This window comes from Squalius cephalus (genome assembly GCF_949319135.1).
Source record: "Squalius cephalus genome assembly, chromosome: 4".
Classification (NCBI taxonomy): Eukaryota; Metazoa; Chordata; class Actinopteri; order Cypriniformes; family Leuciscidae; genus Squalius; species Squalius cephalus.
This window is the reverse complement of record NC_137125.1, coordinates 37554144-37581160: the sequence shown is the minus strand read 5'-3', so window position 1 is coordinate 37581160 and position 27017 is coordinate 37554144. Positions and strand designations below refer to the sequence as shown.

Here is a 27017-nt window from a genome sequence, read left to right as displayed (position 1 = left end):
AAATAAAATAAAATAAAATAAAATAAAATAAAATAAAATAAAATAAAATAAAATAAAATAAAATAAAATAAAATAAAACCCAAGCCAAGAACTGGTACTTTTAGAATGGTTATTCTAAATAGATGTTCATCTATCCTCCATAGATGTTCATCTAATCACAAAGCTCATACACACACAGTTTGAGCTGCACCAGTGAGGATTTTTTTCTCCTTGTCCTCCGTCTCACACATGCACACGTGCTTGAACTTCTAAGCGGCACCTAGAATAAGACAGCCAGTCGGGCATGTTCTATTTTGAGCTATTAGCAGACAGAAATTAATTTGTCACCTTCCATTAGAGGCCTGATTCTCAGGGTCTGATTTCAGGGTCTCCTCAATTATTTCCTCAACACACATACACACAGCAAAAGCCATTTGCCCCCACTATTTATATGGAAAATGTTTTGCTTGGATAGATGATTTTTCTTCTTCTACATTGTCATTGTATTCAGGTCCATATTTGCTTTTGACTGAACTCTGTACGTGTGTGTGTGTGTTTGTGTAAGTGTGTGTACGTGTTTGTGTACGCTTCCAAATTGAAATAAGGACTATTGTGCTTTTGGATGCGGATTTGTCTGTGTAGACACTTCAAAGCCAGCACACTCTCTCAAAGAATGACAGAAAAACAGAAGAGGTAGAGTATCTGTTCATTAGGATGTTAATGAGAGAGAGACAGAAAACACAACTCTTTCTTTTTCTTCCTGGGTATTTTTGGCTATTGAGCAGCATCAAAATAATCTAAATATTTCCCTTTCTCTGTGAAAAGCCGTCAACAGCGGAATTTTTGCTATGAAATATCATCTTCAATGTCACGCGCCGATGAATAATCATAAAACAATGGCAATAAATATTAAACGGGCGAAGTTCTTCACTTTTATTCATTTATTTATTTCATTTACAGCATTTTATTCCCTGAAGTCCACTTTAATAATGCTAGTCACAGACATAATCACCATTTCCACTTTCTATACATAATTGCATGAACACAGACCTTTCAAGCTAAGCAAGATCAATCTCACATCATTGCATTCTCACTGTATTCTCAGTTTTGCAACAAGAAGTGCTATAGCTAGCATTAGCATCAACAGTTTTCGTTTTCAGGTCAACTACTGTCATGATACAGCAACAGTTTGAAGAGAATCTTGCTAAGCTAGCTATGTTAGTTATAAACTGTAATTTACCGCTATAGTAGCTACTTGAATTAAGGAGCTCGGTCATATATGGGGAAAGCTAGCTGTTAGCATTCCCATTCATCTCAACAACAGTGTCAAGTATTGCGTTTCCCGAGAAACTATACATTCTCTCGCAAGACATTTACTCTCACTAGCAAAACATTTGCGTCCTCTCACAAAACTATTCCAAAGTTTTTTGGGTCAACACACAGTTTCTTGGAGGAACGTAAAAGTTTAGCAAGAGAAGGCAAAGGCATTGAAACATAAATTTGAAACATAAATCACATTTTTTTTGTTCACCACATCCCTTTAGGGGTTCTGTGAACCTCCACGTATCAGCATAGTTCACTGACGTTCATTAGGCTAGGCTACTTTGCGGAATACTAAGTAGTAATTGCTATGTAAATGTGGGCGGTCATTTGTTAATGAGCTCATGTTTATGACATTATAATCATGAATACTCAACCCAGGCTCATTGGGAAAATGTCTGCAAAATTATGTTGTTTCATGCACGTTTCTCGACACTTTTGTCCAGTGAAATGTCCAGTGAGTGGCTAAAAGGATTTCAAAACTGATTAATGTGAATCTGGCAATGTTGGTTACAATGGTTTCTATACGTATTGCTGCAGTTCAGAAATTAAATGCCCAGTGAGCCTAAACTGTGAATATTTCTTTATTCCTGCGGCTTAATTTCCCTGAATGGGTGAACTGAGGTGGAAGTTTACATGGTGGACGTGCTTTGCATGTGTGTCTAATGTTAAAGGTCGGAAAGTATTATCAATTGGTCAAGTTTTTCTGACAACTGTCAAACTCATCTCCACACACGCGTGCACACATACATGACAAAGATGACGGAGGCCAGCTAAACCCTAAGGGGAATTGCACTTTTCTTTCACCCATACCTTACAAACAAACGAGCGATTCTCTCTCTTCAGCTTGAAGGAAGCATTCCTCTGGGTATGAGGCTGTCAAACTGACACTCATGTCTGGACTAGTTCATCTGTCCTGTGTGTGTGTGTGTGTCTGGGCTGAACTAAAATAGTTCAAATCCTGCTATATTCTGCTCTATTTTTGAGATCAACCACCCAGAATACATTTAAACCATATGTGTGTGTGTATTTTGATAACGTGTACATACTGTATATCCTATGTGTGTGTGTGTGTGTGTGTGTGTGTGCGTGTGTACGTGTGTGTGTGTCTGAAAGAGGTTAATGGCTTAGTCAGTAACTGGTCAAACCCAATAGAGGTGTTTGACGATTGATGGGCCTGTATGGACTGTGCGTATGTGTGTGTGATTTTCTAGATAGAACGACAGAGAGAGAAGCCGAGCGAGAGACAAGTTCTTCCATCGGCAATGCTAGTGCACACACACTCATTGTGACACCACATCCTCTTCTCTTCCAGTAAAATCTTATGTAACATGGGCACACACACTTACACAAACCCCCACTCTCCCTTATACACACAACCTAACTGCTGCAATTACTAAAATGAGTCACGAATGCCACAGGTCATGACACCACAACTGGTCGCTTTAGTTAAAGCTTATTTAATATCAGTTTAATATCAAACTCAAAATGTAGTTAATGGAATTAACATTCAATATTTACTCACTTTCACGTAATTCCAAAATGAATTATTTTCTTCAAATCACATAGTTCTCTAGTCTCATTCGAGCTTGTAATTCAGATATGATGCATGAATACAGTGAGTGTCATTGGTGGCATGCCTAGTGACGATTGTAACTGACCATATTATCGCAAACAAAAACTCAATTAAAACATTTTTGTTAACTGAAAAACAGGAAATAACATAAATTGGATTCAAATTGCGATACCGGAAGTCTACGAAACAAAACAAATGTAAACTGTAAAAAATCTTGGTAACACTTTACAATAAGGTTAATTAGTTAGCATGAGCAATACATTCATCTTTGTTAATGTTAGTTAATAAAAATACAGCTGTTCAAATACAAATACAACCTTTGATTTTATTGAAATTAATATGAACTAAGATTAATAAATGCTAAAGTAGTAGTGTTCTTTCTTAGTTCATGTTAACTAAGGTAGTTAAGTAATGTTAAAATCCCAGTGAAATCAAAATTGACCCTATTTACTTTGTTAGCGCATATTACTAGTCTTGTGGTGAACAATTAATCCGTGCAAGTAAATATAAAAAAAAATTACCATGGTAATCTTTAATCAAAATCTGAAAAGTTACTTCCGGTCTGGAATGGCGTCTTTTTCTGATGACGTAGGTTTGACGGCTTGGGTTGAAAACGCTTAAAGGAATAGTTCACTTTAAAATGAAAATTCTGTCATCATATACTCACCCTCATGTTGTTTCAAACCTGTATGAATTTCTTTCTTCTGCTGAACAGAAAGGAAGATATTTAGAAGAATGTCAGTAACCAGACAGTTTTTGGGTCCCATTGACTTCCATAGTATATTTTTTTCCTACTATGGAAGTCAATGGGACCCAAAAACTGTCTGGTTACTGACTTTCTTCTAAATATCTTCCTTTCTGTTCAGCAGAAGAACGAAATTCAAAATTTGCGAAATTGTAAATAAAACAAAGAATATACAATTTCAACTGAAAAAGTTCTTTCTACTTAAAATTTTTTATTTTTTATTTTTTTTAATTTACTAGCAATTACTGAGTGAAAAATGTTTCAAAGGAAATCCAAATGCCAGAGTAGTTTTAGATTTTGAGACATTATAAACATTTTCTCTACAAATATACTCAAAGCAAGTGAAATAGCAGTCTCTTTTCTTCTTTAAGTCTGTGTACGTGACAGGCCACTCTGTGCTGTCTGATTTAGATAAAACTGATTTAGATATTAAGGTCTGAGTCACTGTACGCATACACATTCGCATTACACAAGTCACATTGGCAGTATCCTCCTCCCAGATCTCATAAATATTAATCCCCCGTGAGCTCATTAGCATGGCCACGCTGCGCTGCACTGCCATCTAGTGAGACACTTCCTCTCATGAATATTCAAAGCGTGGGGGGGCCCAACGGTCGTTAGAGGAGAAAAATCGGGAGACAATACCCCAATCAGGGATGAGGGACGGGACTTTGTGTGCGAATGTGTAATTAAGCAGAGCATTCAGACTCTTTTATGGTGTTTCTGTTTAGAGGCTCTCGTTTATTCCAGCAAAGTGTATGAACTGGGCTAGATGAACAACAAATGCAAATATTTTACTGAAACGCACAAACATAAGCAAAAATATGAGGCTATTCCACCGTGAGGGTATTAGTGATGTGACATGGCGTTTGTTTAAACGCATTATGCTAATGTATTAACGGCTTACGACAGGATCCTCAAATTGTAGGTGGGACGTGGTGTTTTTGGATTTCCCGTTTTATGTTTGTAAATTTACATTGTGTACGGGAGGCTTTGTGAAATGTTCCACCGGCTGTTGGGGGCCGCTAGCGTTTTTGTGCGCGTACGTAATGTTAGACAGCTGTTTCTCGATCCAGAACATCTGTGAGGTATTAGGATTGTGAGTAACAGTAGGGCAGCACTCCAAGGTCTCACGCCTCATATCACTCAGCCTACACGAGGCCTCACAGTGGAGCTCGTCCAGGTGCCTCCCCCTAAAGACGGAGATGGGGTCCTGTGGCGCAGCTCGTTCAGAGGGCTGCCTAACGAACCTTTCACAAGGCCTCACCTCGGGTGGCTCATTCAAAAGCCTGCAAATGATGTTGTGTTCAATGGAAACAAACACTAGCCGGCTATTGTGAAACGAGCAACAATGGTTATGAAGAGAGAAGTCGAGAAACAGCATGGCTTAGCAATTCATGTAACTGATTTCATAGCAATATTCAGTATTTACATCTTCATACTGGTATGATTAATGAAATACTCAGATTTGCAACTTTATAATTTACTTTTTTTTAATTTATGATTTAAAACTATACATTTAAATGTACAGAGTATATTCAGAATTGATAACATAATCAAGATTAACTATCCAGATTTACACATTATATTCAGAATTTACAACCTTATAATCAAGTTGTATGTTTATGCAAATTTGCATGTATATATTCGGAACCACAACTAGTTCTGTTGATCACAAATCTATAAATGTACAAATATTGAATGTTCTAGCATTACTCATTAGGTTATTCACTTATAATCAACATATTCTTTTTTTTAAATCATTTATCATACAGTGTTGAAAGCTTTTTAATTTTGAATGATGTATTTTTAAATACCTTAAACATACTGTACAACTATAATCAAAAGAGTATTAACTTTGTATTTAGATTTACACAATATTTACAGAACCTAATCAGAATTTACAACTATTTCATCAAATTCACATCTTAAAAGGAGTCATTTCATGTGCATTCTAAATCGTAAAGGCAAAAAAAATAGACTGAATGTGATTTGAACAACACACTGGAAGTGTTTGAGCAATGCTTTGGAGATGTGCAAAGAGAAAGCACATAGAATATGTGCCATCATCAGGGTGACGCAAATAAAAAAGATGCTTTTGACTTTTCCATTCAAGTTTTATGCGTTAATGTGTTTTTGGTTTGTGTAAAAGGTTTTTGGTCCACTTAAAATTTTTGTTGGAAGGACATATTTGCAACGTTTTCTCAGCTGAACGGTCGATATTGATATTGAAAGAACAGTGCGTCTATCTATTTTCACAGACGTCAAATTAAATACGGCATCTGGCCTGACCAAAGTCTATAGTCCCACAGTACTATTTCTTTTCAGTGATCTGTCTCAATGTGATCATTTTGAAAGGTTCTTATGAAAGGCCTAATAATCAATCTACAAAACAAATAAATAAACAGAGGACAAAAGAGAAAACAGGCCCATTCAGATTTACAAAATACATCAATCTACACAAGGGACAAACCCGACTACTTGTAATAAACCTTGAAGGTTTATACTTGTGATATCCAGGGACTATTTTTTCATGTTTCTTTCTCTCCCTCTTTTCCTATTCCTCTCTCAGAGTTGGATTATAAATAGTGTTGATTGACAGGTCTGCTTGGATGGTAATTAGAGCGGTTGCTGGGGTGAAGGGGGCGGGTCAGTCTCTGTGGTGATAATGAGGCCGGGTCCCACACGGGCCGCCATGACGGTTCGGTAACCGTTCTCTTGTGCTGCCATCCCGGCTCCCATAATTATCGGTTGTTTTCTCTATGAGAACATAATCGCCACGGAGAGATGCAATTAGCTGACAACCAATTCCGCCCCCACCCCCCTCTCCCCCCCCCCCCCCACTGCTGTTAAGACCCCCGGTACCGAAAAAAAAGGGAGTGAAAAAAGAAAAGAAATGGTTTTGATGCAGCTAGCTAAGAGGCAGTCAGTCATTCAGCATGAGGGAATCGGTGATTGCACACAGGAGCTAATTACACAGTCACATGTTCGTTCACTTCCTTTTCTCTTTGTTATGCGATGGATGTTGAAAGAAAAAGATAAAAAGAGAGATTAGAGTATCTCTGCATCTAAGTTGACAACTGTATTTCGGATGGTAGCCCATAGGAAAGAAAAAGCACATAGGAGGTGCCTTAAACCCTATTGTTCTTCTGTTCAGAGATACTAAGGCCCCAAACATACTTAACTTTCAGGATTAAACTTTTTTTGATTCTAAAGAGATTTTAACTTTATATTATTTATTCAACATTTAGCCTTATTCAACAAATAACATGCTTCAAATATAGCTATATATACAGCAGCATATTTTTTTCTATTTTAATTTATTACAAAGTGTTAACAATATCTAAATATATATTTTAATACTTCAGTACAATACTTCATATACAGTATATATATATATATATATATATATATATATATATATATATATATATATATATATATATATATATATATATATACACACATTTTTGTTATTTTATCTACAATGTATTTCAAAAATATCTAAATATAATATTAAATATAGTAATAATATACTATACTATACTATACTATAATATACTATAATATAATATAATATAATATAATATAATATAATATAATATAATATAATATAATATAATATAATATAATATAATATAATAACTTTTAAAAATTCAAGAGAAAAAAATAAGAGAAGATTCATTGCAAAATTATCATTTGAAAATGAAATTAAACGGAGAACAAATGGAGACTACCTCACATCTCCTGAGACTTGTCTTGCGCTGCACCATGGAAATTTAAGTCGTTGTGTTTCTTTTTAGCACAAGTCCCCCCACACCTTACTATGTAAATTAGGCTTATTATAGATTCCATAGATTATTATTCCTCTGGGAGGAATTTTCCCTTTAGGCCCGAAACATACTTTGCACAAACGTTTCTAGTTACCCAAGTTCGATTGCATGTGTCAGAGCGCTATTCATAACCCATCGCAGGTATGCATTGCATTCTCAGCATTTCCACAAGGGGTAATAGAGCTCCCATCATCATGTATGTATCTATTGTAAGTTTGCTCTTTCAGGTCAACTGCTGTTTGAATTCTGAGGTCTGTTACCACTTCGCATTAGCTAATAATCGCACTAATCTGCATTAGCATACTTTCATAAAGCATGTTCCTGCACACTTACATTTACACACAAACAAAAGTACTTTTCCCCCCTATAATTCTTACTAATACACCAAAATAACACTCCCCTTTCCTCCCTTCCCTGTCATATCCTCTGCTCTATATCTCTAGTTCATTTCCTCACGCTCCAGAGGTGTTTTGCTATCCTTGTGAATTTCAGAGTGTTCTTTTACACTTCATCTGCATATAAAGTCGCTTGAAAATTGCTTTAACCGCAAGCACGCAGACACACACGACTTTTGGCGAACAGATGAATGCTGAGGTAATTCTGGGTGTGGTGCAAGAGAGAGGAGTTGGGGGATTCGATCAACAATATTTGGCAAATTAAACCCATATGCACACCCATTACATCATCATGTTCCTGGAAAACAGATCTTGGATGGGGAAACATGTTTTTCTTTTGGAAACACCATATTATGTTAGTTTTTTTTAACGCACAAACAGTGGGCGGGAACCGATAAGCGGGTTTGGCAATGGATTCGAGGTAGATGGCATATTAACTTGAAACATATGGAAACAATGCTAGGAGGGATTGAGGGATATTTATTCGCTATGATGGATATTTACTTCATGTCCATAGAAAAATCTCTTTTGAATTTAGTATTTTGTCATGTCATATTCGCTCATTTTACTGTAACGTCCACAGCATTTTCCGAGGGTGACATCTTTTTTTCCTTTTTCTGAATGCCCTTGAAAACTCGCAGGCTGTCTGTCAATCAGCCAGTTGCCGGCGGTAACCCACAGTGCATCGGTTTAACGACAGAGAGGGTGCCGAACTCCGGCACCGGCTTTGAGTTTCAGTGTGCCGCCCTGAGGAAGAAAGCTCCTCTCCAGATGAGACGTGACAATTTATTCTTAACAGAATTCCCGATGAAAAATAGGTGTAGCTATTTCAGGATCAGCAGTTTATCAAAAAAACTCTCAGCAGCTCTCTCTCTCTCTCTCTCGCTCTTTCGATGTGTCGTCTCATAGCCGTGGGGCTGGGTTTAATGGCCCTCAGTCACAGATCTTTACCAGCCTCAACTCTAGCACCCTCGACTCTGAGAACACCTTATATTTCTCGATCTCTTTCCCTGTCATCTTGCTCTCCGCTCGTAATCAAAAATTCTGAAAAAAATACGTTAAAATCGGCATAGCCTGAGCTTCCTCTTTCTTCTTTCTAAAAATCCAACCATCCTCGTCTGCTGCTGTCCTTACATTGGACGCTGGCTTCAGATGCATCAGGCCTTGAATGGTACTGAAATGCTGTTTGAGCTTGTCATTAGCACTGTTCTGAAACCCTACTGCCTACATAGGCAGCTACCTTCTAAGAGGGCATGCTAACTGAAATGGAACCGCATAAATTATTGATTTAAAACAGACTACATAGGCAGCCCTATAAAAAAAGAGCGCCTCAAGAAACTCCGCTGCCAATTAATTCCAATGGAGTTTGACGTTAGCATGTTGCTCAGCTAAAAATCAACATAACAGAGGCAAATATTGGGTAAAACTGTTTATTTATAATTAGATTAACCTATTGTAACTGTTTGCTATTGTATATCGTACAATACGAATAGATTTAAAGCCGACAACTCTATGGATTCGTCTGCCATCTTGGATAAAAAGGCAGCATCCAACTTGAAATGGTTCCTCATAAATTACTTGAATTCAAGCGGTCTAGGTAGGCAGCAATAAAATGCAAGTTAGCATGTTGCTAAGCTAAAAGCATGATACTCTAATGACCATAAATACTCATAATGTATACAAATGTTGGACAAAATAGCCCATTTTTATTTAGATTTAGCCATATTGATACTTTTTCAGTATGAAACAACATTTCTCTGAGCTCATCCGCCATCTTGGAATTTTTTTTCCCACTGAGCTCATTGCAGTGCATTCTGGGATTGCCTTCTCTATGAAGGATACACATTTTTTTTAAGCCAACCTGTTGGAACGGAAATCAGAAGTACACCTAAGATGCCTTAAAATACGGTCTAGGTAGGCAGCTCACTTTATTATATGGTGAAGTTATATTAAACATTATCGAGAGCATACATGGAAAAGGTCATGAAGGTATACAATGTATGAGTGTTGTGTTTGTTGGATAAACAATCCAGCGATCAACCCAAGGTCTCAGTTAAAAAAAAAAAAAAAAATGTATTAAAAAAAGGACAGCATTTCTGCTTTGTGTGTATGAAACAGAAAAAAACAAACACCACATCAATATCACAGTCAACACACTATTGAACAGCCAGAACTGAATACAAATAATTGACAGAGAAAGAGAGACAGTCTTACCTCTGTATAGTTCCAGTCAGATCACTTGCGTCCTGCCTGTGAGAGAAAAAAAGAGAAAATTAAATCATTAGCTCAGTGAAAGTCAAATGCATAACCATTTTGGTAAGCAATGAGCAGTTACAATTACACATTTGGCAGACACTTTTATCCAAAGGGACATACGTTGCATTTTAACAATTCATGCATCCCCTGGTAATCGAACCCATGATCAAAGGTGATGTTAGTTCCATGCCCTATTGTTTGAGCTCTAGTGATACTGGTAACAAATCAGGGCCAATTCTGCTTAAATTGACATCAATAACAAGAATTAAACCATAAACAATAAAAATTCTATTACATTTTTTTTTATTCTAAATGGGTTATTTTAGCCATTTATCATTCTATTTAAATTAATGATTAATAATTAATATGATTTCTTTAAAGAAAATAAACAATAAATACATTTTAATATTTAAAATAGTTAAAATAAAACAAATACACAAATTAATAAATATAAACATTGAAATAAATCAATCGATCAATGAACAGACAAACAAACAAACAAATAAATTAAATACAATTTAGGAATAAAATGTATGTGCGTGTGTGTGTGTGAGTGTGTGTGTGTGTGTGTGTGTGTGATAGTACTTAAGTGTATGTGGTTATTTCTGCAGGGAGCTCTCATGCATTGCTTTAGCTGCAGGTGCATTCAACATCTGTACGATAACATTCACTTCACTGCTGTCTACATTACACACACACACACACACACACACTACACCCCCTTCTCTCCGTCTTTCTCTCACACGTCCAATCATCCACACCCTCTCTCTCTTTCCCATCCCTCCATTCTCCTGTCATTTCAGAGTGTTCGGCTTTTGGGAAAACATGAGTGCTGAATGTTTGAGGCGAAGGGTGCCTGTATTAATGTCTCTCGCTCTCTCTCTCTCTGTCTCTCTCTTTCTCACTCTCTCTGAGGAGAAGCAGACGGACATATGGAGCGTCACAAGCCACTGAGCCCAAGAGAAGTGGAGAAGAAAAAATGGACAGCAAGAGAGAGAGTGTAAGAATAGTACATTGTGAGCACCTCTTTCAGACTTCTCTGACATATTTATATATTATATATATATTATATATATATATATATATATATATATATATATATATATATATATATATATATATATATATATATATAACACATCCCCACTGACAATAACAAATGGCTAATATAGCACTTCATTAGCAACCAGTTCCTGTATGAATCCTAATTTACACATTATGCTGACTGAGGCAAATGGTTTTGCACTGTAAACTTAGTGTAATACAGAAGTATACATATCCAGTATATCCTCTTATTTTATTTCCCACAAAATATAAGACGTGGGTACGGTACAATTCTAAATGCAATATAACAAAAGTCATATTGAATGAATGAAAGTAAACAAATAAATAATTACAATATATAATATAATATAATTAATACAACACAATACAATACAATATAATATAATATATAATATAATATAATTTGTTTCATTAAATTTTCATTTCTATATTACTGTATTTTTACAGTATTATTTTCTTACTGTAAAAATTGCTACAGTAAAATGCAATGACTTTTAAAAGTAAAAAACAGCATAAATTAATTGATTTTCATATTGGAGGAATGCATTATATTAATAAAAATCTTAATAGTAAAATTTCCCTGAAAATGAAAATGATGTCACAATGCAAAAAAAATTAAAAATTAAAAAATTAAAATAAAATATAGTCTTATTTCAGATTTTTTTGTAAAATATGAGTTTCATCCATGTATGTGTTTGTGGCAACATGCATGCTTTTCTGTTTGTGGGAATAAATCAACTGAATAAAAACCAGCAATCACTTTGTGCGACCTTTACAATTGCGTTTACGAGAAAAAACAAAACAAACATCCAGTACCATTTCAAAACTGGCGTGAAAAGGCAGACTGCTGCATTCAAAGAGCAAATCAATTGCGGCCAATTCACCATGGCTAATCTTGGCCCTCATTCAACATGGCACCCAAGCTCAGGTAATCAAAATGAGCTCCGCGCTCTTCTTAGCACCAAACAACCCACTCCAAATTGTTTTTTTCTTTTTTATGCTTTTTTTGTTGTTGCTTCGTATCCCTCCGTTCCCCAACCGCTGAGCTCCTGCTGTGTGTATGAAGAAAGAGACCGTGCCTCCCACCGCATGTTAATAAATTGGTCCCCTGTGGACAACGGGGAGGAGGTGTGCGGTCATGATTCTGAAAGCTTCCGGTGAAACGGGCGCTGTTTGATAACAGCTGCCGTCAGCGCTGTTGAATAACAGGATGGCAGCTATACACTTATTAATGGTGAATTATTCCTTTATTCCGGCCCAAATGAGAGGGATGCAGAGGGATAGCATATGCCAGCACTGGTGATCAGAGCAAAGGTGGGCTGGAGGTTACTTTCCATTTCAAAGAGCCACACAGCGAGAGGTCTGTCCACGGTTTCTGCCGTATATACCTTCGCATTGAGCTTGACTGGGATTGAATTCTGCAAGGCCTTAACACAGCTGTGTTTTCACACACAAACATTTTTTTTTTTCAGTCTTCTCCCCCTCCAACATGTAAACGGTGGTGAGAAATTGGGGTTTAGAAAAGAGAATATATACACTCACCTAAAGGATTATTAGGAACACCTGTTCAATTTCTCATTAATGCAATTATCTAATCAACCAATCACATGGCAGTTGCTTCAATGCAATTAGGGGTGTGGTCCTGGTCAAGACAATCTCCTGAACTCCAAACTGAATGTCAGAATGGAAAAGAAAGGTGATTTAAGCACTGTGCAGGCTGGTGGTGGTGGTGTAATGGTGTGGGGGATGTTTTCTTGGCACACTTTAGGCCCCTTAGTGCCAATTGGGCATCGTTTAAATGCCACGGCCTACCTGAGCATTGTTTCTGACCATGTCCATCCCTTTATGACCACCATGTACCCATCCTCTGATGGCTACTTCCAGCAGGATAATGCACCATGTCACAAAGCTCGAATCATTTCAAATTGGTTTCTTGAACATGACAATGAGTTCACTGTACTAAAATGGCCCCCACAGTCACCAGATCTCAACCCAATACAGCATCTTTGGGATGTGGTGGAACGGGAGCTTCGTGCCCTGGATGTGCATCCCACAAATCTCCATCAACTGCAAGATGCTGTCCTATCAATATGGGCCAACATTTCTAAAGAATGCTTTCAGCACCTTGTTGAATCAATGCCACGTAGAATTAAGGCAGTTCTGAAGGCGAAAGGGGGTCAAACACAGTATTAGTATGGTGTTCCTAATAATCCTTTAGGTGAGTGTATTTTTTTTTTTTTTTTTTTTTTTTTTGAAAGCTCCAGTTCCACTCTGAACTGACATTTTTAGGGGCATTTTGGGTAGAGTAACAGGAAATTATTGGGAATAGGCACAAAAAATGTGATCAGAACAGGTTGCAGGCTGGACTCAAACACACATTACCCACCAGAGCACCAAGGCTGATCATGTCAGAGGAATGTGTCATACTGCACACAACACCAACAGAAGTGGTAATATAGTATTGTGCACACACAAACTTAGCTTTACCAGCCTAAGCTATACAGTAAATTATATATAATTTTTTTTTTTTAAAGAGCTTAGCCTAAGCTAGTTTGCTGGTCTTAACTAATGTTACTGGTTAACAGTGCTAAACTCTAATAATCATTACAACATATACAATTACTGAGTTTACTGTAATTAGTTTATGGACATTTTTCTCTATTGAATGAACTATATTTACATACATTTGGCACTGGGGTTGTAGTAGTAGGGGTCGCAGTATATTCTAGAAGACATACAATACTGCCTTTCAGATGAAGTATCTTATAAGGCAACATGATGTGGCTGCATAGCTTTTGGCACAGCTTTCGTGTCGAAACTTTGCATATGATGCCTTAAAATGCTTAGCAGGTTCACTAGGTTTAATAACACACAAATTTTGTTGCAGTGTGCAGCAGAAATGAAGAGGTCCAAGCAGAACGTCTACTTCAAATAAATAAATAAATAAATAAACCTTACAATTCGGTAGCTAAATTCTGAAATACATGTCTGAAAACACTTTGCTCCTTTAATATGCCGCTAGATTCCAACAGAAAATTACCTTATTAAAAAAAATGGAGGGTTGTATAGATGGAAATGAAACATCTCCCCCCCTTCCCTGTCTCTATCTATCATTCTTTCTTTCTAACTGTGCCTGTTTCCATCTCCTCTCATCTGTAATCATTATCTCTTTTTCTCCAACAGCCCACCATCTGTGTGCCGGCGTCTCTTTTACTCATTCCGCGCTTTACTTCTCCGTCTATCTATCTGTCTCTCGCACAAACACACTCACATCCTCTCTCTTATCAAAGCCCTTGTGCAACAGAGTGTATTTTGCAGTATGTGCTTTTCTTGCTTGAGAAATTCATCATGTTTTTGAGTGATAATGCACTAGCTTAGACAGGTGGAGTGTTTCTAGTACTCTAGACTAGACTAGAGCTGACAGCAGTTACTAAACTCGGTCCTTGCTGGAATAGGAGGGGTTTTAAATAATTGATTTATTTCAATTTATATATATATATATATATATATATATATATATATATATATACACCACTCGTCACATTATCACTGCGTGACAGCACATAATCAGAATATGGGTGTTTAATATATAATTATGTGCAGAAGAATTTTGGACCAATGAGATTTGCCAGTGGGTGGAGCTACACAGCATAATGCAAGGAAAATAGAAACCAATAAACCACTAAAAAACACATTTCAATGATCAAGAAAAAGAGATAATTTGTATCGCTTGTTGCTGTATAGTATTAGTGCTGTTTAGGACACAGAAAAATAAGTAAAGTTTGTTACAACGTGTCCAAATAAGGCAAAACTAAAAACCATTACTGTACTTTAAAGGAGAACTCTGGTCAATTTTAACATTTTTTTGTAAATTTGGAGTGCTGTCAGTACAGAGAACAACGACAAAAATCGGTGTTGCCTACACCGTGTTATCCTCTTTTTAAAATTTGCACCCTGTTGACTTCAATGGGGCAAGTTTTAAACCTGCTTTTAGCCTCTTAACATCCTTGATGTGTCATTACAAGTGCATAGCCAATGTGAGTGATTCCTTCAGAGTGAACGCGGGTGAATCTGACTGCAGTAGATGTGAAAGATATGAATAAAAATGATGTTAATTCAGCAAAAAATGAGCTCAATGTTAAAATTGACCTGAGTTCTCCTTTAAAACCCCTTACCTGACAGGGATCACTGGTAAGTTAGATTTACTTTTTACTTTTTTACCAGCCATGATAGGACACTTTGCAGATCGCTTGCAGTGGTATTTTATTTTAGAACGAATCAGCATTTTTGAACGAATCTGTTATGTGAACAAATCTCGTCCACTTCCATGGACTGACTCATTTTTTTGAAAGACCATTTCAGAGCAGAGTGTGAATGAGTATTTCATTGACCTACTGAACGAATGTTCAATTATGTTTTATTATAATGTGTTGAACGAATTGAACAAACTGTGGACATCTTGGTTTGTGAACTAAATGAATGACCAAGGTTTAGTCGACAAACTGAATGAACTGGGACATCTCTTTCGTGAACTAAATGAACGAACGAGGCATCTTGTATTGGAACAAACTGAACGAACCTGCACAACATGAAGACTGCTTAAACACTTTTCTGGACTGTGTGTTTTGTGGTCAGTTGAACCTCAGGTTGCAATGCCTGTTTGATTTGAGTTAGGTAGACCGAAGCTGATACTCTTTCTGGGTGACTGGCACTCAAGAGAGACACGTTTAACCTCTTGTGAGGAAGGAAACCACTGACCCATGACACCCTCATCTCTTCTGACAAGATTTATACTCTTGTTAAAGTTCTCCCAGTATTCCCTACTCAAAACACAAGGAGATGTTGCATACAACTATCCAAACGAGACTGAAATCTGAAATCTTCAAGACTTTTTCCAGCCAAGAATAGCTTGTCTTGGCTGAAAATGAATGGAGCGGGTCCAGTTTGGGTGGTAAAAATAGGAATTTACACACATTTCCGTCAATAACCGTGAAACAGACAAAAGAAAGCTACAGTATCATCAGCCGCTATGAAGGTTTTGGTGTAATATGTCGACTGTTTCGTTGTTCTGATTTAGACATTTCAGACAGCACCTTCGATCACTGCCAAGTGACTAAACCCCTTTCCCTTTCCTCTGTCTCATTTTATTAGTTTGTCTGAGAGTGTGCAAGAAACAGAGAGAAAGGGGGACAGACAACAAACTTGTCTAGGAAGTTCAACGCCAGGCTTCATTTGACACAAATTGCTCAAAGGGTGAATTTACTGTTCTAAGCCCAGACCCTATCAATCTAACACACATCGGAGTTATACAGCGGGTTACATAACCTTAAGCAACAGATTAGACAACACCATTCATCAATCAACTGCACCCTCCCTTTCTCATAAGCTCCATTACCCACAAGCCCTCACAGATCTCAGTTTATGAGGCATTATGAGCTATTAAAGTCTGTTGCTAAAAATCCATAAACATAAACGCCGTATGTGTACCACTTATAAATGAAGACGTGCACCTTATAAAGAACTGTAAGAGAAAGAACACACACACAGGAAGAGTGTGGCTACAGAACAGTCGTTTTAGCTGGTTTATGAGACTGGCATACATAAAGTCAAACTGTCCCAGGACACATGGCTAATGAGAAACTGGCTACAATATCAATTCATCCCTCCAGAGAGAGAAAGAGACAGACAGAGAACAGACCCACACACCAACCTAATTATGATTATGACATTTAAATTAAAGGTGCTTTTCCATGCAAAAGTCTCCGTCACAATGATAGGGTGTTGTAGGCGGCTGCAAGCTTTTAAGGTGGTTGATTGGGCACTCTGGGTAGTTGCTAAAAAAAAATTTGTGCATTACTATGCAGCTGCTAGAGTGTTTCTAAGTGGTTGCTAGAGTGTTCTGACATTGTGTCTACTCGCGTCAAAGTGAGCATTCCAAATGAATTTTGTCCCGTTCGAGGAAGTAGCGCAACCGGATGGAGTTCGTCGGAAATAGAACTGGGTTGCTTGGGTGATTCTAGGTCAGGGGAGCCCAATCCTGCTCCTGGAGATCTACTTTCCTGCAGGGATCGGTTTTAACCCTGTTCCAACACACCTGTCTGTAATCATCAAGTGTTCCTGAGGAACTTATTCAGCTGGCTCAAGTGTGTTAGATTAGGGTTGGAGCTGAATTTTGCAGGACGGTAGAGCTCTGGGAACAGGATGAGGCACCCCTGTTCTAGGTGGTTCCTTGGGTGTTCTAGGACGTTTTCCAGGTACTTTGGATGGCTGCTAGGTGGTTGTTTATGTCAAAGAGTCTCCATGTCAAAAGAGCCCATCCCCAAGTCTCTATGATAATCTGGTGCTACTTAACTCTATGGAAATTTGAATCTATTTCACCTATCAAATGAAAATCGTAAATGAGATTGCTTTTTAAAATAAAAGCACAACCCTCTTCGAAGTTCTGCAGCGAACTACAGGTTAAGATTTTATTTAAGCCGAGCGAGGGGGCACTATATACACATGACATGTTCTTGCATTCAAAACAGCTAGACACAACACAGTGCAATAGAAGAATGCAGGAGTCTTGACATGAAAGTTGAAAGGCCATCTTAAATACATGGCGCAAGAGACTGGAAACACAGTGTGGCACGTCACAACTTTCTAAGATGTCTGTCTAGCGCATGTTTACCCAGATCAACAATCAAAATATAGCACAGATGGACCACAAGAACCCATCCTGTGTGAAAGGCCTCTAACAGCGCATTGGATGCTATGAAATGGTTTTGCCATTGAGTGCAGGACTGTGTGTGTGTCTGAGTGTGTTGCTTGGTAGACAGATGTGCCCCAGCAGCTGTTCTAGATGCTCTGGCTCTCACACACACACACACACACACACACACACACACACACGGCAGTGTATCACCTGATGGCAGAAGGCTGGTACGCAGCCAAACACTGATCCTGCCAAAAAGTGTCGCTGCCAAATAATGACCCGGCAGAATAACATACCAATTCTTACGCTGCTGCGGAAAAACAAGCAAAGCATATGTACGTAGCCACCATATGTGATACATTTTGTTTTGACCTCTTTGTTCTGACTATCAATGACAGTGAGCTGAGCAGCCTCGAGTGTCTGCCCTAGATGAAGTGTGTGAGAGTAGTTATAAAGAAGCTAAGCCTTTGGGGAGCTGCTGTTAGCATCACACAGTTTTAGCACTGCATTAACTGTCCTAGTTCTTCTCTAATGTATGCACTAGCGTCCGACAGAGCAACGCTAACATTCAATACCCACTCGCTAAATTGTATTGCTCAGAGGTCGCTCTTTCATAGCTCAGGAGATTTCACAAATCCTCAGTTATGTTTAAAATGATGTAGAAACTTAGTATCTCATACAATTCTTTAGGAGCAGTGTTGTTATAGTTAACACAGTCTCACCCCCAAACGTCACATACTGACGCGTCTTGACCATACGGCAACATACGACGAAAAGGGTACCCCTAAAACGTCCATATGTGACGATTCGGGTTATGGGTAGGTTTAGGTATGCGTTAAGGTACCGCTAAGAGGCGCTGCTGGTGCGCTTATGTCTTCGTCTCATATGGACGTTTTAGGGGTACCCTTTTCGTCGTATGTTGCCGTATGGTCAAGACGCGTCAGTATGTGACGTTTTGGGGTGAGACCGGGCTGTTATAGTGAACTAAACCGATTCAAATTTGTTTTCGTTAATTGAAATTAAGCCAATTCAAAACATTGTACACTCAGTAGTGCATTTATAACAGGTAGAATACAATTTGCACAATTTATCGCATATACCTAAACTTTTTGTGTGGATGCTACCATGCAAGCTTATTTGTTGTTGTCACCTAATGAACTTTTCTGTTTGTTTTTACATATATTAGGCCATGGTCTACCAATCGTTTAAGATGTCTACAAGGCATGAACAAGTTCATTTATGGGCCAGAATCAAGGATTTAACATCTTGTCATTGGCTGTATGTGGCTCCTGTGTTGCAGGCCCAATGTGGGAACCTTGTTCTAGAGGATAAGACACATGTGAGATTACTGTTGTATTTTCTCCCAATAAAATATATTGGAAGCCAATGTCTCCATTTGTTTTCATTGCTGTCTAGGAGAAACAAATGAGATATTAAAGAAATCTAATTTGTGATTTATTTTTTTCCTAGCGTGAGAGATATGTAAGGAAAGATTCATCCATAAAGCACTTGAGCAATAAGGGTCTGTTGAAATGGAACAGCTGTGCGGTGTAACAGGAGAGCTGTGGAACGAAAGGAGAGGAGGTCCGAAGACATGCCAAGATTTCATTAACTGCCACAGTGGTCTGTATTCAGGCATGCTGGCATTGTAAAGCCCTGCTTCAGTCTTCACCTCTAAATGCAACAAGTTCTACAAACTGCTCTCACACCTTATGACACATGGGTGATACAGTAGGATGCATTTAGTGGCTCAGACTTTATAAATTGTGTGTTTAGTGGTCTGACTGAATTGTTTTTACCTAATAATCATTACCAACCAATAATATCATATGTACCTAACATGTTGTCACCAAAACAATCAAGTATTATGTTGTTCTATTTTCCCGCCATTTCCGTAATTTTCCGTCTTTCTTTGTTTTTACCGTTATCTGAAGGTGGCACTATTCCGCAACTTTTGAAAGAGTACTGAATCTCCGGATCAAAACACAGGCAGAAAAAGAAGCAGAAACAAGCGATAAAACCATTGCTTATGCACAATCTAGTCTTTGAAAAACAACAACAACAAAAAAACAACGTGATTTTCTCAGGGTTTTGGTCAAAATATTGCTTAAAGTGTTGATTAAAAAAAAAAAGAATGCATGAAGCTGGAATACAACTTTTTTTAAAGCAAAAAGGCCATGAAAGTTTTATAAAAATGATCAAAAACACTGGCAATGGTTGGCAACATATAAAAAAAAAAAAAAAAAAAAAAACGCTGGCGAGAAAATGTTAATTTGTATTGCGAATGGTGTTTTATGTTGTCTCTAAGGGAAATACAGTACACACTCAGGCTTCAATGAAATAGATACAATACTTGTTTTAAAGGGATAGTTACAAACAAATAAAAATTATGTTGTCATTTACTTACAGTCATGTTGTAAAGTCATACAGGTTTGGAATAAGATAAGAGTAATAAATTATGACAGGGTTTTTATTTTTGGGTGAACTAGTTTTTAATACATAAAGACTTACAATGATTTATAGTAATGTCGTTTACCCAAAAATCCAATACATATCATCAGGATACAGTAAAGCTGTGTTTGAATGTGTTAGGGTCAATGGACTAGGAATACTGGATTATACAACAATGAATTAATAAATAAATACATTTTCAAAATATGTATTTTTTTGTACATTTATCAAAAACAATTTTAACAAATTATTATGAATGTAAAAAGTAACAGTAATTTAATAAAAAATATTATATTTATATTTATATTACTTTGTTTTATTGTGTGTGTGTATGTATATATATATATATATATATATATATATATATATATATATATATATATATATATATATATATATATATATATTCAATTATTAAAAAGCCCCAAAAAGTTTTATCATCCCTAACACACATTCATAATCACGCACTAACACAGATGCAAACACACTAAACCAGTTTGACTGATGTGTCATGTAATTGAAAAAAATTACTTGTGGTTATAATTAGCAACAATCAAGGTTATTTGGCTCCCACTTCACCATAGTCAAACCCCTGCACTACTGCCCTTTCTACACACATCACCTCCTTTAGTAATTCAATCTACTTTCCACTCATTTCCTCAAATTAACACTCATTTCTAACCTCTTTTCCCCCTTTTACCCCGAAACACTGTAGAACGTAGACGGAAATGTTGTGATCAGGGTGTATTCAGTTAATTACCCATACACACTTTTCATATGCTCTCATCATCTTATAGTGTATTTCTCATAAATGAAAGTAAAAAAAAAAAAACCCCTGTGTCAATGCAGTCTTCAAAAGGTCTCGGTTCATGGAGCGACACATGGCTGCCGTGGTAACGGTTTTGCCATCTCTCCCCGAATGTGTGCATAAATGAGCGTGATCGTGAATGTCAGAGGTGTCCCACTGGGGTGAAATGTCAGTGTTAATCCTATTTAATAAACTTGTGCCACACGTTAATCTCACATTACCACTTAATCTGGCCCTCATATTGACGCCGTAATCCCGGCCCACTCCGCCAGGGACCGGGGCGATGAGCCGTGCGCTTGTTCTGCGAGGCGTCATTATGGCAAGAATGGAAGATAACGGGCTTGTAAAGAGATGTCAATGAGGTTGGCGGCAAATTGATATGATCATAACCGTTCGAGATCCGGGTCGGCACGCCATCAATCATGATGATGAAAAGCCGGCTAACGCCACAGACGGGCTAGTGTATTATCAGCGTGCGCTGAAGGACTGCTTTATCACACACACTCATCACACACTGATTTAAGCGCACACACAGCAGCACTATTCCAAAACTTAGTGAGCTTTCTACCTAGACAGGATTTTAAGGCATCATAGGCACACTGTAGACGTAAAAGTTTGCCACAGGCCTGTGAAATTGCTTTCTTGCTTCTGTTTAACAATTCAGTATGCAAATAGATGTGCAAATGAAGTTTAATGAGAATTTGTAATGCTATAAATGGACGATTTTTAAACTTTTATTCAAATGTCTTAAGTATACAAACTCAAATAAACAGCACAATTTAGCTACCTTGCAAGCACTGTAAAAATAGTGAGTGCTTGTTAGAGATAATTAGATAATTAGAGATAATTGTTTTGTTAGCTTAGCAACATGCTAACATCAAACTATTGGAAGCGTTTCAAATCTGTCATCTACTGTATGAGGTTCTGTATAGATTAGCATGCTGACCAAGAAGGTAACTACCTGCGTAGACAGCAAATATCTAGGCAGCTTCCTAGTGTTTGCAAAAGAGCTAGTGATTATTGCTTGAATCTGCTAGCATGGCACCAACCACATCTGCTAGCAGTGCGCCATGCCAACTTTCATTCCAGTTAAAAAATAAAACATTTTATTTATTTTTTTTAGATATATTTGCTATTTATTACCAACCGGTCTACTTGTATTGCCAATTAAAAGCAGAGAGCCTTGGTGTTTTTTCAGATATGTGTGTGTGTGTGTGGTTATGTTTGGCAGAAGCCACAGGCATCTGTAAACTACCTGCACAATTTTAATGGTGTTTTAATGAGGATGGGATTGACAGTGGATTGCGTTTTAACAAGAGAAAATCCATGGAAACAGTCACTGACTGACTTCCCTGGTGAGAAGAAGGAAAAACCGCTGGCGACAGGACAAAACACACTTTTAATCCCGCGAGAGGCGCGAACAAATCAATATCAATTAAGGTGGAGGAGCAGACAAAATGGTCATCCTGCTTTGTTTTAACTAATGAAGTCTGCTGAGAATCCACAAACTGAGGCCCATAGCAACCAAGAAAACATACACACATTCACACTCGAGCGTAATAACCCAAGTAAGCATTCAGGATTGTGATAAATAGTCCACGTAGAGCGGCCCGAAATGGGACACCAGTGCAAAAGAAAACAAACTTTCATGTCACACGCATAACACACACTTCCCTGCAGGAGGGCTGAGCATATACATCATTAATGATGATTTTGATGTAAGTCTGTAATAAAATAAAGTTACGCTGCCACACACACACACACACACAAACACAAACACACACACACACACACACACACACACACGCACACGTGCACACACACCTCGGAGTCTTAGACATCCATCAGTTCTGCTGGGTGATATCTCCTCATCTACATACTATGCAGGCTGAATGACAAACTAGAAGAGGAAGATGAGAGAAATAAGAGGAATAAGAAGAGTACGAAGAACAAGGAAAAACCGGCAAGCATAAAACTGGCTCCATCCGAAACATTACCCAGCCCTTCCATGCACAAACACACACTAAGAGTCTTTATGAGAACCAGACGCATGTTTTCGGCATCACGCCAGTGAGTCGTTACGATAGGTGGGCGTTCGGTTCACACAATGATGTCATTGCACTATCGTCAACCGGCATATAACATAATGACTTCCAGATATTTTTTTTCTCTCTCTTACTGCTGTGTAAAAAAAATAAAAAAAAATGTAGTAGAGAGTTCTCTCAAAATATAATGTCTTATTTTTTCCTTTAGAGTTTGAGGGGAAAAATATGACCCAGATATATATTGTTTGTGAGATTCCTACTACCAGTGAGATTAAAACTGAAGGTGCCCAAACAGAAAACGTTGGTTCTTGTGCACAATCCACCAGACCACGTTTATGACACAATTACTGTACATACATATGTATATACTGTACGTACATTCAAATGCATTTGGAACAACCAACGTGACTTCAAGTGCATTCAAAACATACTTAATTATCAGCATATTTAGGTATGGGATTCGAACCCATGACACATTTGAGCTATAGAAATAAAATAAAATAAAAAAAACGTACAAAATGTCTCATCGTGGTACATGATATAACCTCTCAAAATAATACTATTTGTTCATTTTTAGATTTTAGGAAGAAATGTGTCCTGTTTTCATGAAATTTACCCTTGCAGATAGATTTAAACTGGGTCGCCCACACAGAAAACACGCTGGCGCACATGCACTATCCACCAGGTCACATCTGTAACATATTTACATGCATATTTATGTAAATTTGGAAAGACCGAAGTGACTTAAAGTGCAATCAAGATATACTTTTCATTAATATCTGTGGGTATGGGATTCGAACCCATAACCTTGGATTTGGTAGTGCAATAGTCCACCAGTTGAGCTGTTAATTTAAAGCACGTATATATATATATATATATATATATATATATATATATATATATATATGATCTGAACAGAGTTAAGGCAGGTAGAACTGAAGATATTTGCCCTCTCCAGGTAGAGATGACTTTAGATAAGCACACACACACACACACACACACACATGCATGAATGCTCAGCAATGGGAAAGTTTACATCACGGTTCAATGGATTTTGGCACAACAGCTCTAGACATCACTGACAATGTGTGTAGCCGCTTCTTATCGCAGCTTATCTCAGGTCTACAGACAACACTCACTTCCCTTTACCACTGCTGACACTTCTTTAACACTCACGCTGATCTGGGGTCAGATTCTCTACATCAGCAGAGATCTGTATTGTGAAGTATTCATGAGAAAACTGATCCAAGCACCACAGTTCACCCCACCGGCAAAGAAGAACCTCAGTACAGATGCACTATATTTGTAAGTATAAACTGTCCTACTTCCTGTATTTAAACTTGAACAAGAATTAAACTTGAACATTTGTATACTTAATTGTTTACTTAAACATACCAAAGGCTACAGCTGCAAGTATTTCAATTCAAATGTAAAATCTAATTGAACAACCATTTTATGACCTTTCAACTTCATCATTTCCACAACAATTAAGCAATCAAATTTTTGATATTTAACCGTGTTTCTAGACATGTAGCAAAGTATAAATATTTCATTGAAACCTGTAAAATTCTTATAAAATTGCATGTGACTGCACATTCTATATTAATGTGAAATAAGGTAATACGGTATAAACTGTGAATATAATTTAAATTGTTATGTTCTTATAAATATTATAAGGCATTTATACTATTTAATATTTAAGTATTTTATCATTGCAATCTTTTGTAGTGCATAATATATTCCTTTAGCATTCTATTCCAGTATCTCCATAAATACATATACACACACAATGAAAAAAAAAAATTATTAAATAAATATGGGCTGTCACAATCATTATAACTGTTCAGATTGTTCCTACACCCCTAAACACATTTATTTAAATATTAATCCTCGTGTAATACAGAGCAGAGATTGCTGTACTACCTAGCAAGCACCCAATCGTAGTAAATGACAGGAACAGGTGCTGCCGTCATGCCTTTCTGCACACTTTTTAATTAAGCAAATTGATCTTAAAAATACAAAGAAATTAGAATGAGCAGTTGTGGTTTATTCGTGCACTCGCTTTTAGAACCGCTCGTTTTCAATTTGAGTGGGATGGTGCATTGGACCGTAGACTTTGGTCAAGTGGCTTTGGGTTAAAATGAAGCAAAGTGTAAAATAAAGCAAGTGACATTTCATTTAAGCTGTTCGAAGAGCAAATCTATAGCTCTTAAAGTTCATTTTTCACTACGTGCCTATTTAGTCTGACTTAAAGTGGACATATAATGCCATAACTTAACGTTCAGATTGAAGAGTTTTTAATAGCTTGGAAAAATGTCAACATACTCCAGCAAATTGACCGAACAATGCGAGCGAGGCCCATCACTATGGTTTTGCTAAGCAGCTGGGAGGTCTTAAGGAGGTGTTTGTGTGTCTATGTGTGTGTACTGTTGTGGGTTTGATGCATGTGTGTGTGTGTTGTAGAGCGCTGTAGTAATAACTCCCAGTGGGAGAAGATTTCTGTCTGGTCGTTGTGGTGACAGCATCAGGAGAGAAAGAGGTGATGGCTGTCCTCTCCTGCTCTGGACAGTAATTGGCCATCCATATCGAGCTCCATCTCAAACACACACACACACACACACACACACACACACACACACACACACACACACACACACACACGCCATATCCTATCAGCATTGCTACACGCACTTGCCAACATCCTGTTCGGGCCAGAGCTCCAAACCAAGTCACAAAATTCAAGTGACGACATGTGTGTCACTACAATATTGGTACCTCAACTGACATACAACATTACACATTGTAAACATCATTATCGTCTGAATAACAGATGGAGATTGAAGATGACAGGCCAATGACAGAATGAAAGATGATTGGCTGGAAAGAAAAAAACCCTGAGATTAACATGTCTCTACTCTGCATAATGCCAATTTTTCTTACATTTTTGGGGCCAATCACCTTAGTGTTTATTGCCAAAAGATTAATCACTCTGGAGCTACAGGAAAATGTCATCCTGGCAATGCTGATTGGTCCAGAGCCCTTCACTATCCGAAGCTGCACATCAAAGGCGTTTCCAGCTCTTATAAACAAGAAGTTCTAACATGTATTGAGAATGGATATTATGATGAGTCCTAACCCTATTACAAACGCTTACCACCAACTACCCCCAAAATCAGAGGGGAATGATAGGATAATACAATACAGTTCAAGTCAAAACTCCTGACCCAAGCCAAGGGGTGTCAAATCCTGCTCCTAGAGGGCCAATGTCCTGAAGAGTTTAACTCACACCTGCCCCAAATCACCTGTCTGTTTCCTGTAATCCTGAAGATCTAGCATTAGTTTGATCTCAAATGGATTCATTAAAATAAGTTATTCCTCCACCACCTGCATGACATCATTAACCAACAAATTTGCGACAATGCGATTATGGGAAACGGTCGTGACTAGTTATTCAACGATGTATCATACTATGGTAGTGTCAGGGACCAAGCAGTTAAGCAAGAGGAGTCACAAGGGAAGTTCAACAATAAGGTTTTTTTTCCCCAACAATCATGACAACAAAATAAAGATAAAGTTTTGGGCCCAAAAAAAAAGGTCAAATAAACAGACAGTCACTAAAGCTCTGACCATAAAAGACTCAAAAATACAACTGCCCTCCTACAAAAGAAACAGGGACTTATATATTGGCTGATCAGACCAATTTTGACACACAGGGGAAGACTAACAACAACACTACTACATAAACTACAAATAACAGCAAAATCTACCTAAAACTTATTCCAAAAGGAATGTACTTTTACTTAACCTTAACTCAACAAAAGTACTCAATATAATATAAATCTAAACCCCA

The 27017-nt window shown here is 37.5% G+C and overlaps 1 protein-coding gene across 25 annotated transcripts in view; it reads right to left on the bottom strand.

The window, feature by feature from the left end:
* The window catches only part of celf2 (cugbp, Elav-like family member 2), a 145519-nt gene that overhangs the window by 98287 nt on the left and 20215 nt on the right, over positions 1-27017 (bottom strand). For all 25 annotated transcript variants that reach the window (XM_079868341.1, XM_079868375.1, XM_079868374.1 and 22 more), the window contains exon 2: positions 10063-10098. In XM_079868341.1, coding sequence (XP_079724467.1) covers positions 10063-10098 — 36 coding nt within the window. The remainder of the gene's footprint in view (positions 1-10062; positions 10099-27017) is intronic.